This window comes from Pseudophryne corroboree, chromosome 5, assembly GCF_028390025.1.
Source record: "Pseudophryne corroboree isolate aPseCor3 chromosome 5, aPseCor3.hap2, whole genome shotgun sequence".
Classification (NCBI taxonomy): domain Eukaryota; kingdom Metazoa; phylum Chordata; class Amphibia; order Anura; family Myobatrachidae; genus Pseudophryne; species Pseudophryne corroboree.
This window is the reverse complement of record NC_086448.1, coordinates 143612039-143629699: the sequence shown is the minus strand read 5'-3', so window position 1 is coordinate 143629699 and position 17661 is coordinate 143612039. Positions and strand designations below refer to the sequence as shown.

Sequence of the window (17661 nt, the reverse complement as noted above, 5' to 3'; positions counted from 1 at the left end):
CAAAGCGATTACTATACAGTTTTATGTTTGCCAGGACAGCAGCAGATGCAACACTCCAGCTCGGGATACTCTGCAAATTGGCCCAAAGCAAGAGATCATATTTAACAATGCAAATGTATGTTAGTAAATCTACCCCTTAGCGCTGTACGTCAATGCATCTCGCAGACATGGGATAATCTGTATTATACAATGTTACACAAAATAACCTAAAATAATTCAATAGTACTATAAATAATGTAAAGCTTTAAATCCACAGTTGCATTAAACATGTATTCTCCACTTCTAGATTGCGAAGTTGATGTGGAAGTCTAAGTAGACCATTTTACATATTAATTGATTTTTTTGATTTAAAAAATTGATCAATGAAGCAATGAAACTGGAAATCATCACATGATCTCTTACCTGAACCTTTGGTCTTGATGGATAACAAAAACGCACATTTTGAAATTCAATATTTCCCTTTAAATTATCCGGCTTGTAACCCTCTGTTGAAAAGCTGTTTATTGTGGACATCTACAGTTGTAATGAAGATATATAAATATTAGTTAATGGTGAAGCAGAAAACATACTATTCGAGATTCGAGAACAAGGCTTTGTATTTCCAATAATTTTCCAATTTATTCCATTAACACTAGAGATGAGCGGATTCGGTTTTACTCGGTTTTACTCGGTTCTCAAAACCGAATCTTATTGGCTATCCAAAACACGTGACATCCGTGAGCCAATAAGATTCGGTTTTGAGAACCGAGTAAAACCGAGTAAAACCGAATCCGCTCATCTCTAATTAACACAGTGGGGTACATTTACTAACATTCGTAATTTCCGAAAATAGGTCAAAGTTCAATCACGAATGACATCGACAGTGTAAAACTGCAACTTTTTGAATTTATTACGATGGATTTACTAAGCTGTCGTATTCGTGTTTTTCTTTTCTTCCGATGTCGATGTCATTCGGTTTTTTTTACCTAATTTTACGGCAGTGATTAGCAAAACACTGCCGTTTTTTTTTACAATCAATCTCGGCCGGATCTGTGTGATCCGTGCTGGGGTTCTTTTTATTTTTTATTTTTAATTAAACAATGTAAAATCCCCCAAAAAAATGCGTGGGGTCCCCCCTCCTAAGCATAACCAGCCTCGGGCTCTTTGAGCCGATCCTGGTTGCAGAAATATGGGGAAAAAAATGACAGGGGTTCCCCCATATTTAAGCAACCAGCATCGGGCTCTGCGCCTGGTCCTGGTCCCAAAAATACGGGGGACAAAAAGAGTAGGGGTCCCCCGTATTTTTAAAACCAGCACCGGGCTCCACTAGCTGGACAGATAATGCCACAGCCGGGGGTCACTTTTATACAGCGCCCTGCGGCCGTGGCATCAAAAATCCAACTAGTCACCCCTGGCCGGGGTACCCTGGGGGAGTGGGAACCCCTTCAATCAAGGGGTCCCCCCCCCCAGCCACCCAAGGGCCAGGGGTGAAGCCCGAGGCTGTCCCCCCCCATCCAATGGGCTGCGGATGGGAGGGCTGATAGCCTTTGTTGTAAAATAAAAGATATTGTTTTTAGTAGCAGTACTACAAGTCCCAGCAAGCCTCCCCCGCATGCTGGTACTTGGAGAACCACAAGTACCAGCATGTGGCGGAAAAACGGGCCCGCTGGTACCTGTAGTACTACCACTAAAAAAATACCCAAAAAAACACAAGACACACACACCGTGAAAGTATAATTTTATTACATACATACACACATACATACATACTTACCTTATGTTCCCACGCAGGTCGGTCCTCTTCTCCAGTAGAATCCAAGGGGTACCTGTTGAATAAATTCTACTCACGAGATCCAGGGGTCCAGGCTCCTCGGCAAATCCAGGGATAATCCACGTACTTGAATAAAACAAAAAAACGGTTGCCCGACCACGAACTGAAAGGTGACCCATGTTTGCACATGGGTCACCTTCCCACGAATGCCAGAAACCCACTTTGCCTTCTGGCTAAGTGGGTTTCTTCAGCCAATCAGGGAGTGCCACGTTGTAGCACTCTCCTGATCAGCTGTGTGCTGCTGTCCTCACTGACAGGCGGCACACGGCAGTGTTACAATGTAGCGCCTATGCGCTACATTGTAACCAATGATGGGAACTTTCTGCCCTGCGGTTGACCTAAAGTGACGTCACCGCTGAGCAGAAAGTTCCCATCATTGGTTACAATGTAGCGCATAGGCGCTACATTGTAACACTGCCGCGTGCTGCCTGTCAGTGAGGACAGGAGCACACAGCTGATCAGGAGAGTGCTACAACGTGGCACTCCCTGATTGGCTGAAGAAACCCACTTAGCCAGAAGGCAAAGTGGGTTTCTGGCATTCGTGGGAAGGTGACCCATGTGCAAACATGGGTCACCTTTCAGTTCGTGGTCGGGCAACCGTTTTTTTGTTTTATTCAAGTACGTGGATTATCCCTGGATTTGCCGAGGAGCCTGGACCCCTGGATCTCGTGAGTAGAATTTATTCAACAGGTACCCCTTGGATTCTACTGGAGAAGAGGACCGACCTGCGTGGGAACATAAGGTAAGTATGTATGTATGTGTGTATGTATGTAATAAAATTATACTTTCACGGTGTGTGTGTCTTGTGTTTTTTTGGGTATTTTTTTAGTGGTAGTACTACAGGTACCAGCGGGCCCGTTTTTCCGCCACATGCTGGTACTTGTGGTTCTCCAAGTACCAGCATGCGGGGGAGGCTTGCTGGGACTTGTAGTACTGCTACTAAAAACAATATCTTTTATTTTACAACAAAGGCTATCAGCCCTCCCATCCGCAGCCCATTGGATGGGGGGGGACAGCCTCGGGCTTCACCCCTGGCCCTTGGGTGGCTGGGGGGGGGGGACCCCTTGATTGAAGGGGTTCCCACTCCCCCAGGGTACCCCGGCCAGGGGTGACTAGTTGGATTTTTGATGCCACGGCCGCAGGGCGCTGTATAAAAGTGACCCCCGGCTGTGGCATTATCTGTCCAGCTAGTGGAGCCCGGTGCTGGTTTTAAAAATACGGGGGACCCCTACTCTTTTTGTCCCCCGTATTTTTGGGACCAGGACCAGGCGCAGAGCCCGATGCTGGTTGCTTAAATATGGGGGAACCCCTGTCATTTTTTTCACCATATTTCTGCAACCAGGATCGGCTCAAAGAGCCCGAGGCTGGTTATGCTTAGGAGGGGGGACCCCACGCAATTTTTTTTAAAAAAATAAGCACTTTCCCACCCCTTCCCACTGATATACATGCACGGATCTCATGGATCCGTGCATGCCTATCCAATCACGAATTAAAAAAAAAGTTCTGTTTTTTTTTAGCACTTTTTTACGAGTTGAAATTTTTCACGGCAGTGTTTGTTCTTTTTTGGCTTTGCACTTCTTAGTAAATGACCGAGATTCATACTTAAACAGCCGCGTTTTGACCGATGGTGTATTCATTCGTAATTTTTTACCTGAACTTGCAAAAAATTACGAATGCCCTCATCACTGCCGTGATTAGTGTTTAGTAAATGACCGAGATTAACCGAGATGACACTTTGAAGAAAAAACGGCATCTCGGTCAAAATCGGGAGCTTAGTAAATATACCCCAGTGTGATCAGAGGCAGAACTCTGGGAGGCAACGGAGTCATCTGCCGCCGGGCTCCTGCTCTGAAGGGGGCACCTCTCCTCCCATTCTGTGACACCATTGAATTAAATTAATTGATAGCTGCCACTATCTCTTCAGTGACCGACTTGCTCACTGGTCCCTGCACCTTACAAATCACACCCTCTTTATTATACTGAATATACACATTTTACAAGTGCAGAGCCGTCTTAACAGAAGTGTAGGCCCCTGGGCACAGCAATGCACTGGTGCCCCTACCCACCCATCAGCGGTAGGGGTGGGGGTGCTATCAGCGGCAGCTTTGATGTCCCGCGGGGGGTAGGGGGGTTCTATCTTTCACTCAGCATGTAGGACCTGGAGAAATAATTTCTGCCAATTACTCCTTTACTGCACAGATGGGGTGGGAAGGAGAACACTAAACTGTAGAAGGAGACATTGTGCTAAATGAAGGGGCCCTGGTACATGACTTCCAGGGTGGTAGGGAGTGTTTACTACACAGGGGAGGGGTGGATTGTGGAGTGGGCTTAATATTCATCATTTTCCAGGGGTCAAGGTAGCTTGCTTTACTGCAGATATCTCCAGTTCCTGGAAATAGATTTCTTAGCTTTAATGGGATAAAAAAAAAACTAGAGAGTCCCACCTTACAGGAGGTACTGGGGACTTGGGGATCAGAGTTTAGGAGCCAGAGCAATCCACCAACAAAAATATAAAACTGCATATTAGGCGTGTGGAGCTGGAGCAGTGACCCAGCTGCTGGAAGGCTGATATCCCTGGTTCTGGGCATAGTAGAGACAAGATGCCAGTGTCCACTGAAAGGGGAGACTCCCAGCTTTTGGATTATTCCCTCAGAAAAGTCAGACAGAACCCGAGATATCTGGCTGGGAAGAGCAATTAACAGGCTTGGATGGGGACCACTGCTTTGAAGTCGGATATCTCCGGTTCCCCAGGGCCGATTTTCAAAAATCTGGTACCCCTGGAAAGAGGGGACCCTCAGCTATCAGCCTAGGGCCCTTCTACTCCTGGGGCCCTTGGGCAAGAGCCCATTGAGCCCATACGAAAAGACGGCCCTGTACAAGTGTCACACCGAGGATTAGAAACCACGACCTATTACACTGGAATCAGTCACTTTACTGATGAAGCTGTATAGGAAATATGAGAATTTTAACTATATGAAGATACTTCTCTGACAATTACACGTAACTTCATATAGTTAGAATTCTCATGCTTCCTCTACAGGAGCAAATAACTACATCAGTAAAGTGTCTGCTGTTAGTGTAACAGGTCATGGGTTCTAATCCTGGGTATGACTGCTAAGAAATGTGTGATTTAAAATAAAAGACAATTAAATGTATAAATACAGTATATAAAAAAAATTCAGAACACTCCATACACACACACACATTGTGTATGTGTGTATATATATATATATATATATATATATATATATATATAATATATATTTATACAAACACACACGCACACATACATACATATATTAATTTTAATATAGGAAATAGGGGGGCACCAATATTTATCTTGCCTCCGGTCCACTGTGACAAACTTACGCCACTGAGTGTGATCCATATACAGAAATAATTTAAAACATTCACAATTATAATGTTAAAGCTACCATACCATGGTGAAGTTATAGCTTGATACACCTTGGGTTTAATGCTTGTGCTATCTGTGCTAGAGCACAAAAAAAGTGAAAGGATTGATGGAAATAGTTTTACTCTATGAGTAAATGTAATAGGCTCAGATGTTTCAAAGTCATAATGATTTAAAAGGCTTTTTACTATAAAAATTATTAGAATAAATACAAAGATATTTATAACTTTTAAATATCGTCATGTATTATTTATATCTTCTTTGTGTTACAGGTTGAGTATCCATATCCGGAATGTTCCGGACCAGGAGCATTTCGGATATGGAATTTTGCCGGATAAGAGAATACTTCTGGCGTGTCGGTGTGTGGGTTCGCGGTGTCAACGACGGGGTCAAGCGTGTTGGAGAGGGGGACCCTCGTGCCAAAAGTCAGCAATGGGTCCTGGGGGTAGTGATGGTGATGGAATGGCTGCAAAGCCACTCCCCCACCTGTCTGTGGTTGGCCACGGACTCCAGTGACATCACTACAGGGCTGAAATATTACGGGTTTTGGAATATTTCAGTTAACGGGTATCTGGATGACAGACACCTGAACCGTTTATTATAATCCATGGTGGATTTTACCTATTTACCTATGGGTTGCACGACTGCAGCCCCCCCCCAGGTAAAATACACCACCCAGCTCAGTGTCAATGAAACCAGATGCAGTCCGTGACTGGCTGTTCTGTGACTGACAGTGACTTCCTATTGGAAGTCCTACCTGTCAGTCACAGACACACAAGGTTAGTCCCATTGGCAAATGTTTCCTCTCTCCAGGACTGCCAGACCGGGCTGCAATAAGCAGAGACCTTGCTTCCTGTAGGAAGCTACTCCATGCCTTGTGAGCCCAAGCCCTATGGACTGTGTATTCAGTGCAGTCCAAAGCAGCTGGAGGTTTGCGCATGCACGGTCACAACGCAGCATCTGCACATACGCAGGTCCTTGCACCTGCCAGATCCACTGCGCAATTGCCGGGACCCGGGACTTACCTTCGCCTCTCCTCTCTGGGTTGGGGGTAGCTGCAGCCCCCCATACTAGATGTAAGTCGGAGCCGTGGCTGATTCTAATCATTTTTATGATCAAAACTCACCACCAACTCATATATGTGTGTAAATCTGTCTCTGATACTAGTCAGTGCCTCCTCAGCCTCTGTCCTCACCGCACCTCACTGCCAGTAGCGGATCTTGCCACGGGCAAGCAGGACTTTTGCCCGGGGCGCCGCCTTCCGGAGGGCGCTGGCGCCCTCCGGAGGGCGCCGCACCATAGCAAGATCCGCTGCTGCTGTGCGCCCCGCTGCCCGCTCTGTCCCACTGCCGCTGCCCGCTGTGAAGGGAACTAGACGCGTAGTGTCTAGTTTCCCTTCGTGGAGAGGACCTTTACTGTGCGGTGCGCGATGACGTCATCGCGCACCGCACATTATTTCAGCGGCGCTACTACTGAACAGGGGGCGTAACTGACCACGCTCCCGGTATGAAGCCACGCCCCTATTGCCCGCCCGGGACGCAAAAAGCCGTAGAACCGGCCCTGCTCACTGCTCACTGATGCCTGAAAGTCACAGGCTGCTACATTCACCCCTATGTCTTACCTGATCAATGATATTAAATATGTTATAAGCAGCTCCTCTTGCCACAGAAAACGCTTCAAAGTGAGAAGCCGCCTGGCCAAGGCAGTAACTGCTGAGGATCACACTGAAGAAAACCTGTAAGGATAGAATGAAATTAACCAATGATGGTAATAATTAATCTCACATGTAAAACTGTGCACTGTATGGGGGTAATTCTGAGTTGATCGCAGCAGCAAGTTTGTTAGCAATTGGGCAAAACCATGTGCACTGCAGGGGAGGCAGATATAACACGTGCAGAGAGAGTTAGATTTGGGTGGGGTGTATTCAAACTGAAATCTAAATTGCAGTGTAAAAATAAAGCTGGCAGTATTTACCCTGCACAGAAACAAAATAACCCACCCAAATCTAACTCTCTCTGCAAATGTTATATCTGCAACCCCCACCCCCCCTCTGCAGTGCACATGGTTTTGCCCAACTGCTAAAAAATTTCCTGCTGCGATCAACTTGGAATTACCCCCTATGTACGGTTTTTAATGTTCCACCAAATGAAATTATAAGCCCATGTAGCAGAGTCTGGAAACTGATGTTGGTAATTAAAAAAATAAAAAATTATATATGCGTAGGGCAGTACGGATAGTGTAATGGTTAGCATTACTGCTTCACAGCACTGAGGTCATGGGTTTGATTCCCACCATGGCCCTAACTGTGTGGAGTTTGTACATTCTCCCCGTACTTGCATGGATTTCCTCCAGGTACTCCGGTTTCCTCCCACAATCCAAAAAATATACTGGCAGGTTAATTGGCTCCCAGTAAATAAATAACCCATTTGTGTAAGTGTCTGCATGTGCATGTGGTATGGAATTTAGACTGTAAGCTCCACTGGGGCAGGAACTGATGTGAATGGCCAAATATTATCTGTAAAGCGCTACGGAGTATGTGAGCGCTATATAAATAACTGGTAATAAATAATATACAGTATATTATGTTTTTTTTATTCAGAGATGATTATACTGTATATAAATCATTGCATGTTTTTTTATAAATTAATTTAAAATGTTAAACTTACCAGAAGAGTATTTCCAATGGTATATCCTTCGCCTCCCAGTATTAATGTTGTACCATACCAAAATCCAAGACCATAGGTGGCATATATAAAAAAATACATAAAGCCAACAGCCATCTGAGAAGTAATAGCTTTTCTTATCCCAATTTGTTTGGCCTCTCCTAAATTGTTTGTGTACCTGAAAATATACAAATTGGCATACTGTAAGATACAATAACTATCGATGGTTTGTCACCAGTGGCTGATGGTTTTTGCCGTTGATGGTGGAAGTCCGATGTTTCTCTGCTAATGATGGTAGAGATCCGGCAATTCTGTTTTGTTTGTTTTTTGCACAGTGCTTAGCCCCACCCTCTTCTCTGATTGGCCCACCACTTCCCTTGACCCACAGTACTGATGCCTATCAATGGTTTTCTGTCTATGGTTTCCTGTCATCAATATAAAGTACAAATGGCACCATTGATGGAAAACCATTTGATAGTCATCCCTAAAACACTTCTAATTGTGAATCTCTTTTACATGTAATAGCAAATAAAAAAAAAGACCAAAACCTTTTCATTTCTCTCTCTTGTCCTCCAAATGCCACCACTGTCCGTATTGAGGAGAGAACTTCTTCAGCCACGGCCCCGGCTTTTGCATAAGCTGAGAGCTCCTTGCTTGTCAATGATACCACCATCTAAGGGATTACAACGATAAAGCACAGCATGACTAGTGTGAATTTGAAGATTCAGATAACAAGGTGCACTCAGGGAACTCACTGCTAAATTATTTATTATTCATACCATCCTGTGCATTGTTGCATGTATATATGGTCTTGTTGCTAATAACACCCTGTGCATTGTAGTATATACAGTACATATTGATTGTGTTAAGATTATATTCCAACCTATGCATTGTTGCACTCATGTGCATTCGGTTATTTCTCTCTGTCCGCGTGTAGTGCAGCGTTATCTAGACAGGGTTCAGTGTATGTCTCACCGTACTGCAACCTACTCTCTTGCCCAGCCTCCAATAGCCGCCTTGCCTATACATAAAACCTGGAGGCATCTGAGTACGGCAGGGCCGGCTCCAGGCCTACTAGCACCCTGAGCGAGAAAATGTAAAAGCGCCCCCCCCCCCCCCCCCCAACCCCCATGCGCGCCCCTGGAAAAGTGGGCGTGGCCTCCTGGAAAAGTGGGCGTAACTTCATATCATCAAACTATAAACTAATATTTTCACACCCCCTCTACGCACACAATTAGCAGCCTTACACATAACAGCCAGAGTAGTCTTCCTTACACACAATGTCTCCAGTATAGTAACAGCTACACATAATCTCTCCAGTATAGTGCCAGATACACACAATGTCTCCAGTATAGTGCCAGATACACATAATGTGCAGTGCCAGACAGACATGATATGCCCTCCAGCAGTGCCAGATAGACATGATATGCCCCCCAGCAGTGCCAGCTACACATGACATGCCCCCCAGCAGTGCCAGCTACACATGACATGCCCCCCAGCAGTGCCAGCTACATGTGACATGACTCCCAGCAGTGCCAGCTACACATGATAGTGTTCACTTTTTAGGGCAGGTTGCTGATCACAGGGAGGGCACATTTTTAAGTTAGGTGGGCAAAATGATGTACATACTGTAATGCTTGTTGTTCCCATTTCCACACGCTAAAGCATGGACAGTGCGCGCCGAAGGCGCGCAGCAAAAATTTAGGGGAGTTACTTCGTGGAGAAGGTGCGTGGCCACATTATAGTGGCAATTCACATTACACCACACAGTAGTGCAGCTAATACACATTGCACCAGGTAGAACCTCCTATACACTTTGCGCCAGGCAGAGCACGTTAGACACATTGCGCCAGGTAGAGCACTGAGACACACTGCCGAGCCACAGACGCCTAGCGGGAACACTACATGATATGCCCCCCAGCAGTGCCAGCTACACATGACATGCCCCCCAGCAGTGCCAGCTACACGTGACATGCCCCCCAGCAGTGCCAGCTACACGTGACATGCCCCCCAGCAGTGCCAGCTACATAAATGGCCACACAGTTCCAGATGGATAAATGCCCCCACAGCGCAGATATGCCCAACACAGTGCCAGATACATTAATGCCCTCACAGTGCAGATATGCCCGCACAGTGCCAGATACATAAATGCCCCCACAGTGCCAGATACATAAATGCTCCCACAGTGCAGATATGCACCCAACATTCCAGATACATAATTACCCCCACAGTGCAAGATTACTCCATGATACCTGTGGTGGTGGTGCCGAGTACATGGGCGGCTCTTCTAAAACTCACCCCCTCAATGCCAGATATGCCCCCACAATGCCAGATACATTAATGCGCTCACAGTGCAGATATACCCCCACAGTGCCAGATACATAAATGCCCCCACGGTGCCAGATACATAAATGCCCCAACGGTGCCAGATACATAAATGCCCCAACGGTGCCAGATAAATAAATGCCCAAACGGTGCCAGATACATATATGCTCAAACGGTGCCAGATACATAAATGCCCCCACGGTGCCAGATACATAAATGCCCCCACGGTGCCAGATACATAAATGCCCCAACGGTGCCAGATACATAAATGCCCCCACGGTGCCAGATACATAAATGCCCCCATGGTGCCAGATATATAAATGCCCCCACGGTGCCAGATACATTAATGCCCTCACAGTGCAGATATGCCCCCACAGTGCCAGATACATAAATGCCCCCACAGTGCCAGATACATAAATGCCCCCACAGTGCAGATATGCACCCAAAATTCCATATACATAATTACCCCCACAGTGCAAGATTACTCCATGATACCTGCGGTGGTGGTGGCGGGAGGGGGAGTGCCGCCGAGTACGCGGGCGGCTCTTCTAAAACTCACCCCCTCAGTGCCAGATATGCCCCCACAATGCCAGATACATAAATGCCCCCACAGTGCAGATATGCCCCCACAGTGCCAGATACATTAATGCCCTCACAGTGCAGATATACCCCCACAGTGCCAGATACATAAATGCCCCCACGGTGCCAGATACATAAATGCCCCCACGGTGCCAGATACATAAATGCCCCAACGGTGCCAGATACATAAATGCCCAAACGGTGCCAGATACATAAATGCCCCAACGGTGCCAGATACATAAATGCCCCAACGGTGCTAGATACATAAATCCCCCCATGGTGCCAGATACATAAATGCCCCCACAGTGCCAGATACATAAATGCCCCAACGGTGCCAGATACATAAATGTCCCCACGGTGCCAGATACATAAATGCCCCCACGGTGCCAGATACATAAATGCCCCCACAGTGCCAGATACATAAATACCCTCACAGTGCCTGATACATAAATGCCCCCCACGGTGCCAGATACATAAATCCACCCACAGTGCAGATGTGCACCCACAATTCCAGATACATAATTACTCCCACAGTGCAAGATATACCCCCACAGTGCAAGATATGCCCCCACAGTGCAAGATATACCCCCACAGTGCAAGATATGCCCCCACAGTGCAAGATATGCCCCCACAGTGCAAGATATGCAGTGCAAGATATACCCCCACAGTGCAAGATATGCCCCTACAGTGCAAGATATGCCCCCTCAGTGCAAGATATGCCCCCACAATGTGCCCGATCCATAAAGTACTCCTTTATACCTGCGGTGGTGGCGGGAGGGTGAGTGCCGCAGAGGACGCGGGCGGCTCTTCTAAAACTCCTGTGTGCACACTATGCGCGCTGCCCGGCGCCGGCGTCTAACGTCAGACGCCGGCGCCGCACAGCCGCATACACAGGAGTTAAAGTTCAGGCCAGGAAGCACTGCAGGCTGGCTCCAGGCACAAAGATGGCGGCGCCCATTAAGGGTGGCGCCCCGCGCGGCCGCTCTAGTTAAACGTGCCTGGAGCCGGCCCTGGAGTACGGGGTGGACCTAATCTGCCTTGGAAAGGCGGCTGCTATAGGCAAAGTCTTTGGCTGCAGGAGGCTAAAAGACTGCTGGGCAAGGGTAATTGCGTGAACGTCACCAAGAACCATCAGATAGCCCATAGCACACTGTAGTCCGCATAACATTAACTTGATTAACTTGATATATATAGATATTAAAATAGTTGTAATTATATTCTTCACAGTATTGTGTCATGACTTTTTGTGCCAAATCAGTATTTAATATTTTAGCATTTTGATATAAGTGCCGACTGCCCTTGTTTTGTGTTTGTTTGATATATATATATATATATATATATATTTATATATCTCAATTTTTTTTATTATATTTTTTAATTCACATTTTTTATTAGCTCTGAGGAGCCGTTTTCTTTTCCTTAGCACTGAAAGGTTTTATATGTTCTACTCTGCAGTATTTAGAGCATATTAAGGGTGTGAATTTGAGTCACACGCAATGCTGGTGTTGAACTGTGGGTTTGCGCAGGTTGCCAGAGGGGGGACTTTTCTCTCCTTCACTCTGGTGGCCGAAATGTTAATACATCTTGACATTGTTGATGCTGCTTCACCTTGATAAGACAATGGGGGTCATTCCGACCCGATCGCTCGCTGCAGTTTATCGCAGTGCAGCGATCGGGTTGGAAATGCGCATGCGCCGCAGTGTGCAGGCGCATGCCAGACGGCCAAAGGCCGTCACTGCCTAGCGATCGCCTCTGCCTGATTGGTAGGCAGAGGCGGTCACTGGGCGGGAGGGTGCTGTACGGCGGCGTTAAGCCGCCGTATAGGGGGCGTGGCCTGGCCAACGCAGGCATGGCCAGACCGTTGGGGGGGCGGGCTGCGGCAGCTGCGTGACACCACACGCAGCCACCGCGACCCGGGCAGCGAAGAGGTTCTCCTGGCCAGCCGCAGGAGCTGCGCTGGATGGGAGTTACTCCTCAAATGCAAAAGCATCGCCGCTGTGCGATGCTTTTGCAATTCTGTGGGGAAGGGGGGGGATCCGTCATTGGCATGCAGGGCGGACTAGGCATCCCCCCGCATGTCTGAGTGCCTGATCGTAGCTGTGCTAAATTTAGCACAGCTACGATCAACTCGGAATGACCCACATTGTTGCTCTTGCTTCACCTTGATAAGAGGCGAAGCAGTAAGAACTATAGCAGCACAATATGTGCTATAAGTACATCTCCCCCACAGAAACACATTGTCAGGGAAAGGGTTAGCTTTATTTAATTAAATATTGAAAGGAGGGAGAAGTGAAGAAAGACCACCATACTTACACACAATATCATACCCAACATCAGAAGGCTGAAATGCAGGACTCCTCGCGCGGCGTAACCGCCTGCCCGAAAAGGGGGCATGGCCTGTGAAAAGGGTGTGTGGCTTCACGGGGATGCCTTTAACGTAAGCCACACCCCCATTTTCATCACTTAGGGGTCAGCCTGGTGAGCTGCCGGCATGCCCCCTATCCCACTGTTTCCAGTGAACAGACACAGCGTGCTTGCAGTGTCTTTTCACCGCTGCTCGGGACAGGAGCCTCCCAACTGCCCCCCTCCCCACCGCGGGACACTGCAGCCCGTGGGTGGGACAGCGGGACAAAGTGTAGATGCAACAGCTGGCCTGTATGGAAGGGTAGGTGAGAAGAAGCCATTACTGAAGAAAAAACACATCAATTCATGGCTGAAGTTTGCAAGAAACATCAGTGCGACCCTACTACAATGTGGGATAAGGGTTTGTAGTCAGATGAGACAGAAATTGAGTGTTTTGGCCTCAATTCAAAACGCTATGTGTGGAGCAAACCTTTCATTGCCCAGGAAACACCAAACCAACAGTGAAGAATGGAGATGACAGCATCATGTAATTCACTTTATGCAAACATGTCACAGTCATTACCTTGGAGCATATGGCAGTTGAAATTGCTACAAGTGGACTGGTAGCCAAGATGACCAGTGCGAGCTTCCAACCTTTGACGAGCCCAATCACTAGTGCTGCCACACATGATGAACAATTCTGTACAAGATGGCCAACTTTATCTCCTATTCCATCATTGATTTTATTAACATCCCTAGCAAAATAAAGCACAATCAGTAACAATAATGGTAAAGTAATGTATAAATTATGAATAAAAGTCTCATTGGACAAGGCTAGACTATACAGTAGGGTCTATTTACTAAATTGCAGGTTTTTAGAAGTGTAGAGGTTGCCCATAGCAACCAGATTCTACTTTTTATTCATCGAGCATCTTCTAGAAGATAATAGCTAGAATACGATTGGTTGCTATGGGCAACATCTCCACTTAAAAAAACCCACACTTTAGTAAATATACCCCTAGGTCTCTTACTCTGTAAGACGAGTGTTGAGTTCTCCAGATTTGGTGACATCAAACCAGCTCATTTCTTGGGATAATACAGAATGGAAAAACAGTTTTCTCATTTTCCGTGTCTGTCTGGCGGCAGCTAGAACCCATAGAGAAACCTGGAAGTATCCAAAGATGATAACAGCAACTCCTATTCCAGCATAGTACAAGGAAAACCTGGGGAGAAATGTAGCAACCTCATAACACTCCACAATACACATGTAAGAAAGTGGTGCAGAAATCAAGCGTAAATAACTTAGGTCATACACAACCATGTGTTAGCACTGATAAACTTACTCAGACATCTGCTCAGACAGTGGTTTGAACTGAAGACATTCAGCTGTTTCAAAATAATAATAGAAAAGAAAATGTTACTGTTTTGTTTCAAATGTAGATTATATTACGTACCCAAATGTTTTATTACTCATTGTGATTGCATTATTGTTTGGACAAGTACAGTATATTTTAACTCTCAAAATTTCAAATACATACTTTAATACATCATTTTTTTAATTAAAATACTATTTTGGTGAAAATATAGAAAACAAACATGTATACACCCTTACATGTGTATATTGTGTTGCATTGTGTTCCATCTTAGAGTAGTTGTCATCAGGCCCGGCACTACCCGCTCAGTGGAGCTATGCAACGCAGGTAGGCACCGGGTATGAGACGCACTCTCCCCCGTATGCTGCCAGCTTGCTGTTGTGCCGGCTGACAGCAGTTTTCCTGAGCAACAAGCTGCTGATCTCGCTCATCCCTGTTCACCCTGCCAACGGCTTCCGCTCCGCTCAGAGTATGGAGGAAAATGCTGGAGGCAGAGCTCCATCACACCGCATGACTGGGAGGAGGCGAAGGCTGTACTACTGTGTAAGGGGTATCAAGAGAAATCAGAGAGTTGCCGAGGAGCTGTTGGACAGTGGTGGGAGCAGAAGTGGGGGCATCATGTAAGTGCAGTGCTGTGTCTATGTGGCAAAATGTACAAGTGGCACTACTACTGTGGGCATAATGTGCAAGCGGCACTTCTACTGTGGGCATAATGTATATAGGGCCTAATTCATACCTGATCGCTAAGGTGTGTTTTTTTCATCCCTGCGATCAGGTACAGGGGGAGGGCAAATTCGCTGCGCAGGGGTGCGATCGCATGTGCAGGAGAGCTGCACAAACAGAAGTTTGGCAGTCTCTGTACAGCCCAGGACTTACTCTACCAGTGCGATGATTGGGGCCGGAGTTGACGTCAGAAACCCTCCCTTTAAATGCCTGGTCCCTCTTGCGTTTCTCCGGACACTCCCTGAAAGCGGTTAGTTGCCACTCACAAACGGCCTCTTCCTGTCAGTCACCTTATGATCGCCAGTGCGATCGCTGTTTACCCCCATCTGGTCGGTGTGCACCAATGCCCGATACAGTCGTCCGACGCGCATGCGCATTGTGGTGCATACGCATGCGCAGTACAGACCCGATCGTTCGCTGTGCGAAAACGCACAGCAGCGATCGAGTCTCAATTAGGCCCATAATCGGTGCTATTACTATGGGCATTCCGTATATAAATGGCACTACTACTATGGGCATAATGTATATAAGCAACACTACTATGGGCATTATGTATATATAGTAAGTGGCACTATTACTATGGGCATTATGTATATAAGCAGCTCTACTCAAGACATTTGGATATATAAGCGGCACTACTACTGTGGGCATTAGGTATATAAGTCGCAATACTACTGTGGGCATTAGGTATATAAGCGGCACTACTGCTGTGGGCATTATGTGTAAGGGAAAATACTATGTGGTATAATGTGAATCGGGTGCTACGTGTAGTGTACTGTGAATAAGATTACTGTATGGAATAATTTGAATTGGGGGTTCTATCGTGTGTTCATGCCCCTTCCTTATGAGACCACTCCCCTTTTCCCAGAACACGCCTTTGGAGCACACTAGGCCTAATTCAGACCTGATCACTAGGGTGCGTTTTTTGCATCCCTGCGATCAGGTAGTCGCCACCTACAGGGGGAGAGGGAATTTGCTATGCAGGGGTGCAATCGCATGAGCAAGAGAGCTGCACAAACAGAACTTTGTGCAGTCTCTGCACAGCCCAGGACTTACTCTTCCAGTGCGATGATCCGGGCCGGCTCTGACATCAGAAACCCTCCCTTCAAATTCCTGGTCCCTCCTGCGTTTCTCCGGACACTCCTTAAAAACGGTCAGTAGCCACCCACAAACGGCCTCTTCCTGTCAGTCACCTTGCGATCGCCTGTGCGATCGCTCTTCTCAAACCATCCCATCGCTGCCCAGCGCTCCCCGGTGCTCCCCGGCACTGCGGACCGACACGCCTGCGCATTGCGTTGCATACGCAGTTCAGACCTGATCGCAGGCTGTACGAAAATGCAGCCTAGTGATCAGGTCTGAATTAGGCCCACTGTTCCTTTATAAAGTATTGGAGGGAGGTAACAAATTTAGAGTTTGCAGGGGGTAGGGGTCATGTCGAATACCCTAGCACCAGTCCTGGCTGTCATTTACTGCCCCCCTGGCATTGCCTCCAAATTACTCTACAACTTTGCTTCCTGGCTTCCTTTCTTCTGACATTCCCTCCATTATCCTAGGCGAATTCAACATCCCTATAAATATCCTCACAAAATCCCCTGCCTCCAAACTCCTTAACCTCACATCTTCACTTGGTCTCTCCCAGTGGACCTCCTCACCCTCCCATGTGAATGGGATCATACTGTATCTGGTCTTCATTCACTGTTGTAATATTTCTGATTTCTCCAACTCCCCATTTCCCCTCTCTGACCACCACCTGCTCTCCTTTAACTTATCTCTCTACCTCCTAAGGCTACCATCACTAAGCCTATCATCTCTGATTGACTCACCTCTTTCTCATATTCTCTCTCTCTCTCTCTCTCTCTCATGCCCATAACAAGCCACTTCCCTATACAGTGCATCACTTACTTCTGCACTTGACTCTGTCACTCCACCAACCACTATTCACTCTCACAAATTAACACCCCAATCCTGGCACACCAAATGCACCAGATATCTGCAAAAATGCTCACGTACTGCTGAGCGACACTGGAGGAAATGGACTTCCTCCATTTCAAAATTATGTTCTCGTCCTTCAGTACTGCTCTTTCACTCGCTAAACAGTCATGCTTTAGAATCTCATCTCCTCCCAGTTTTCCAAACCACGGTGCCTCTTTGCCACTCTCAACTCACTCCTCTGCCCACCTCCACCTTGTTTCCCCTCCTCACTCCCTGCTCTTCATTTTGCCATTTACTTCACATTCAAAATTGACCCCAGCCACCTGCTCTCCCTTACCACCCCTCTCACCAACTCTGACATCATTCTCCCATGTAACTGGTGAGGAAGTCATGGCCCTCATCTGTTCCTTCCCTTACCACCACCTCCCCACTTGACCCTATCCCCTCCCGAATCCTCTGCTACCTCTGTGCTTCTGCCTGTTCCTATCTTGCCCACCTTCT

General features: G+C 46.8%; 1 protein-coding gene across 5 annotated transcripts in view; it reads right to left on the bottom strand.

The window, feature by feature from the left end:
* The window catches only part of LOC134927391 (ATP-binding cassette sub-family B member 5-like), a 250582-nt gene that overhangs the window by 111460 nt on the left and 121461 nt on the right, over positions 1 to 17661 (bottom strand). For all 5 annotated transcript variants that reach the window (XM_063921770.1, XM_063921765.1, XM_063921768.1 and 2 more), the window contains 7 exons: positions 14476 to 14518; positions 14164 to 14355; positions 13716 to 13887; positions 8434 to 8558; positions 7889 to 8063; positions 6844 to 6957; positions 403 to 513 (listed from right to left, as the gene is read on the bottom strand). In XM_063921770.1, coding sequence (XP_063777840.1) covers positions 403 to 513; positions 6844 to 6957; positions 7889 to 8063; positions 8434 to 8558; positions 13716 to 13887; positions 14164 to 14355; positions 14476 to 14518 — 932 coding nt within the window. The remainder of the gene's footprint in view (positions 1 to 402; positions 514 to 6843; positions 6958 to 7888; positions 8064 to 8433; positions 8559 to 13715; positions 13888 to 14163; positions 14356 to 14475; positions 14519 to 17661) is intronic.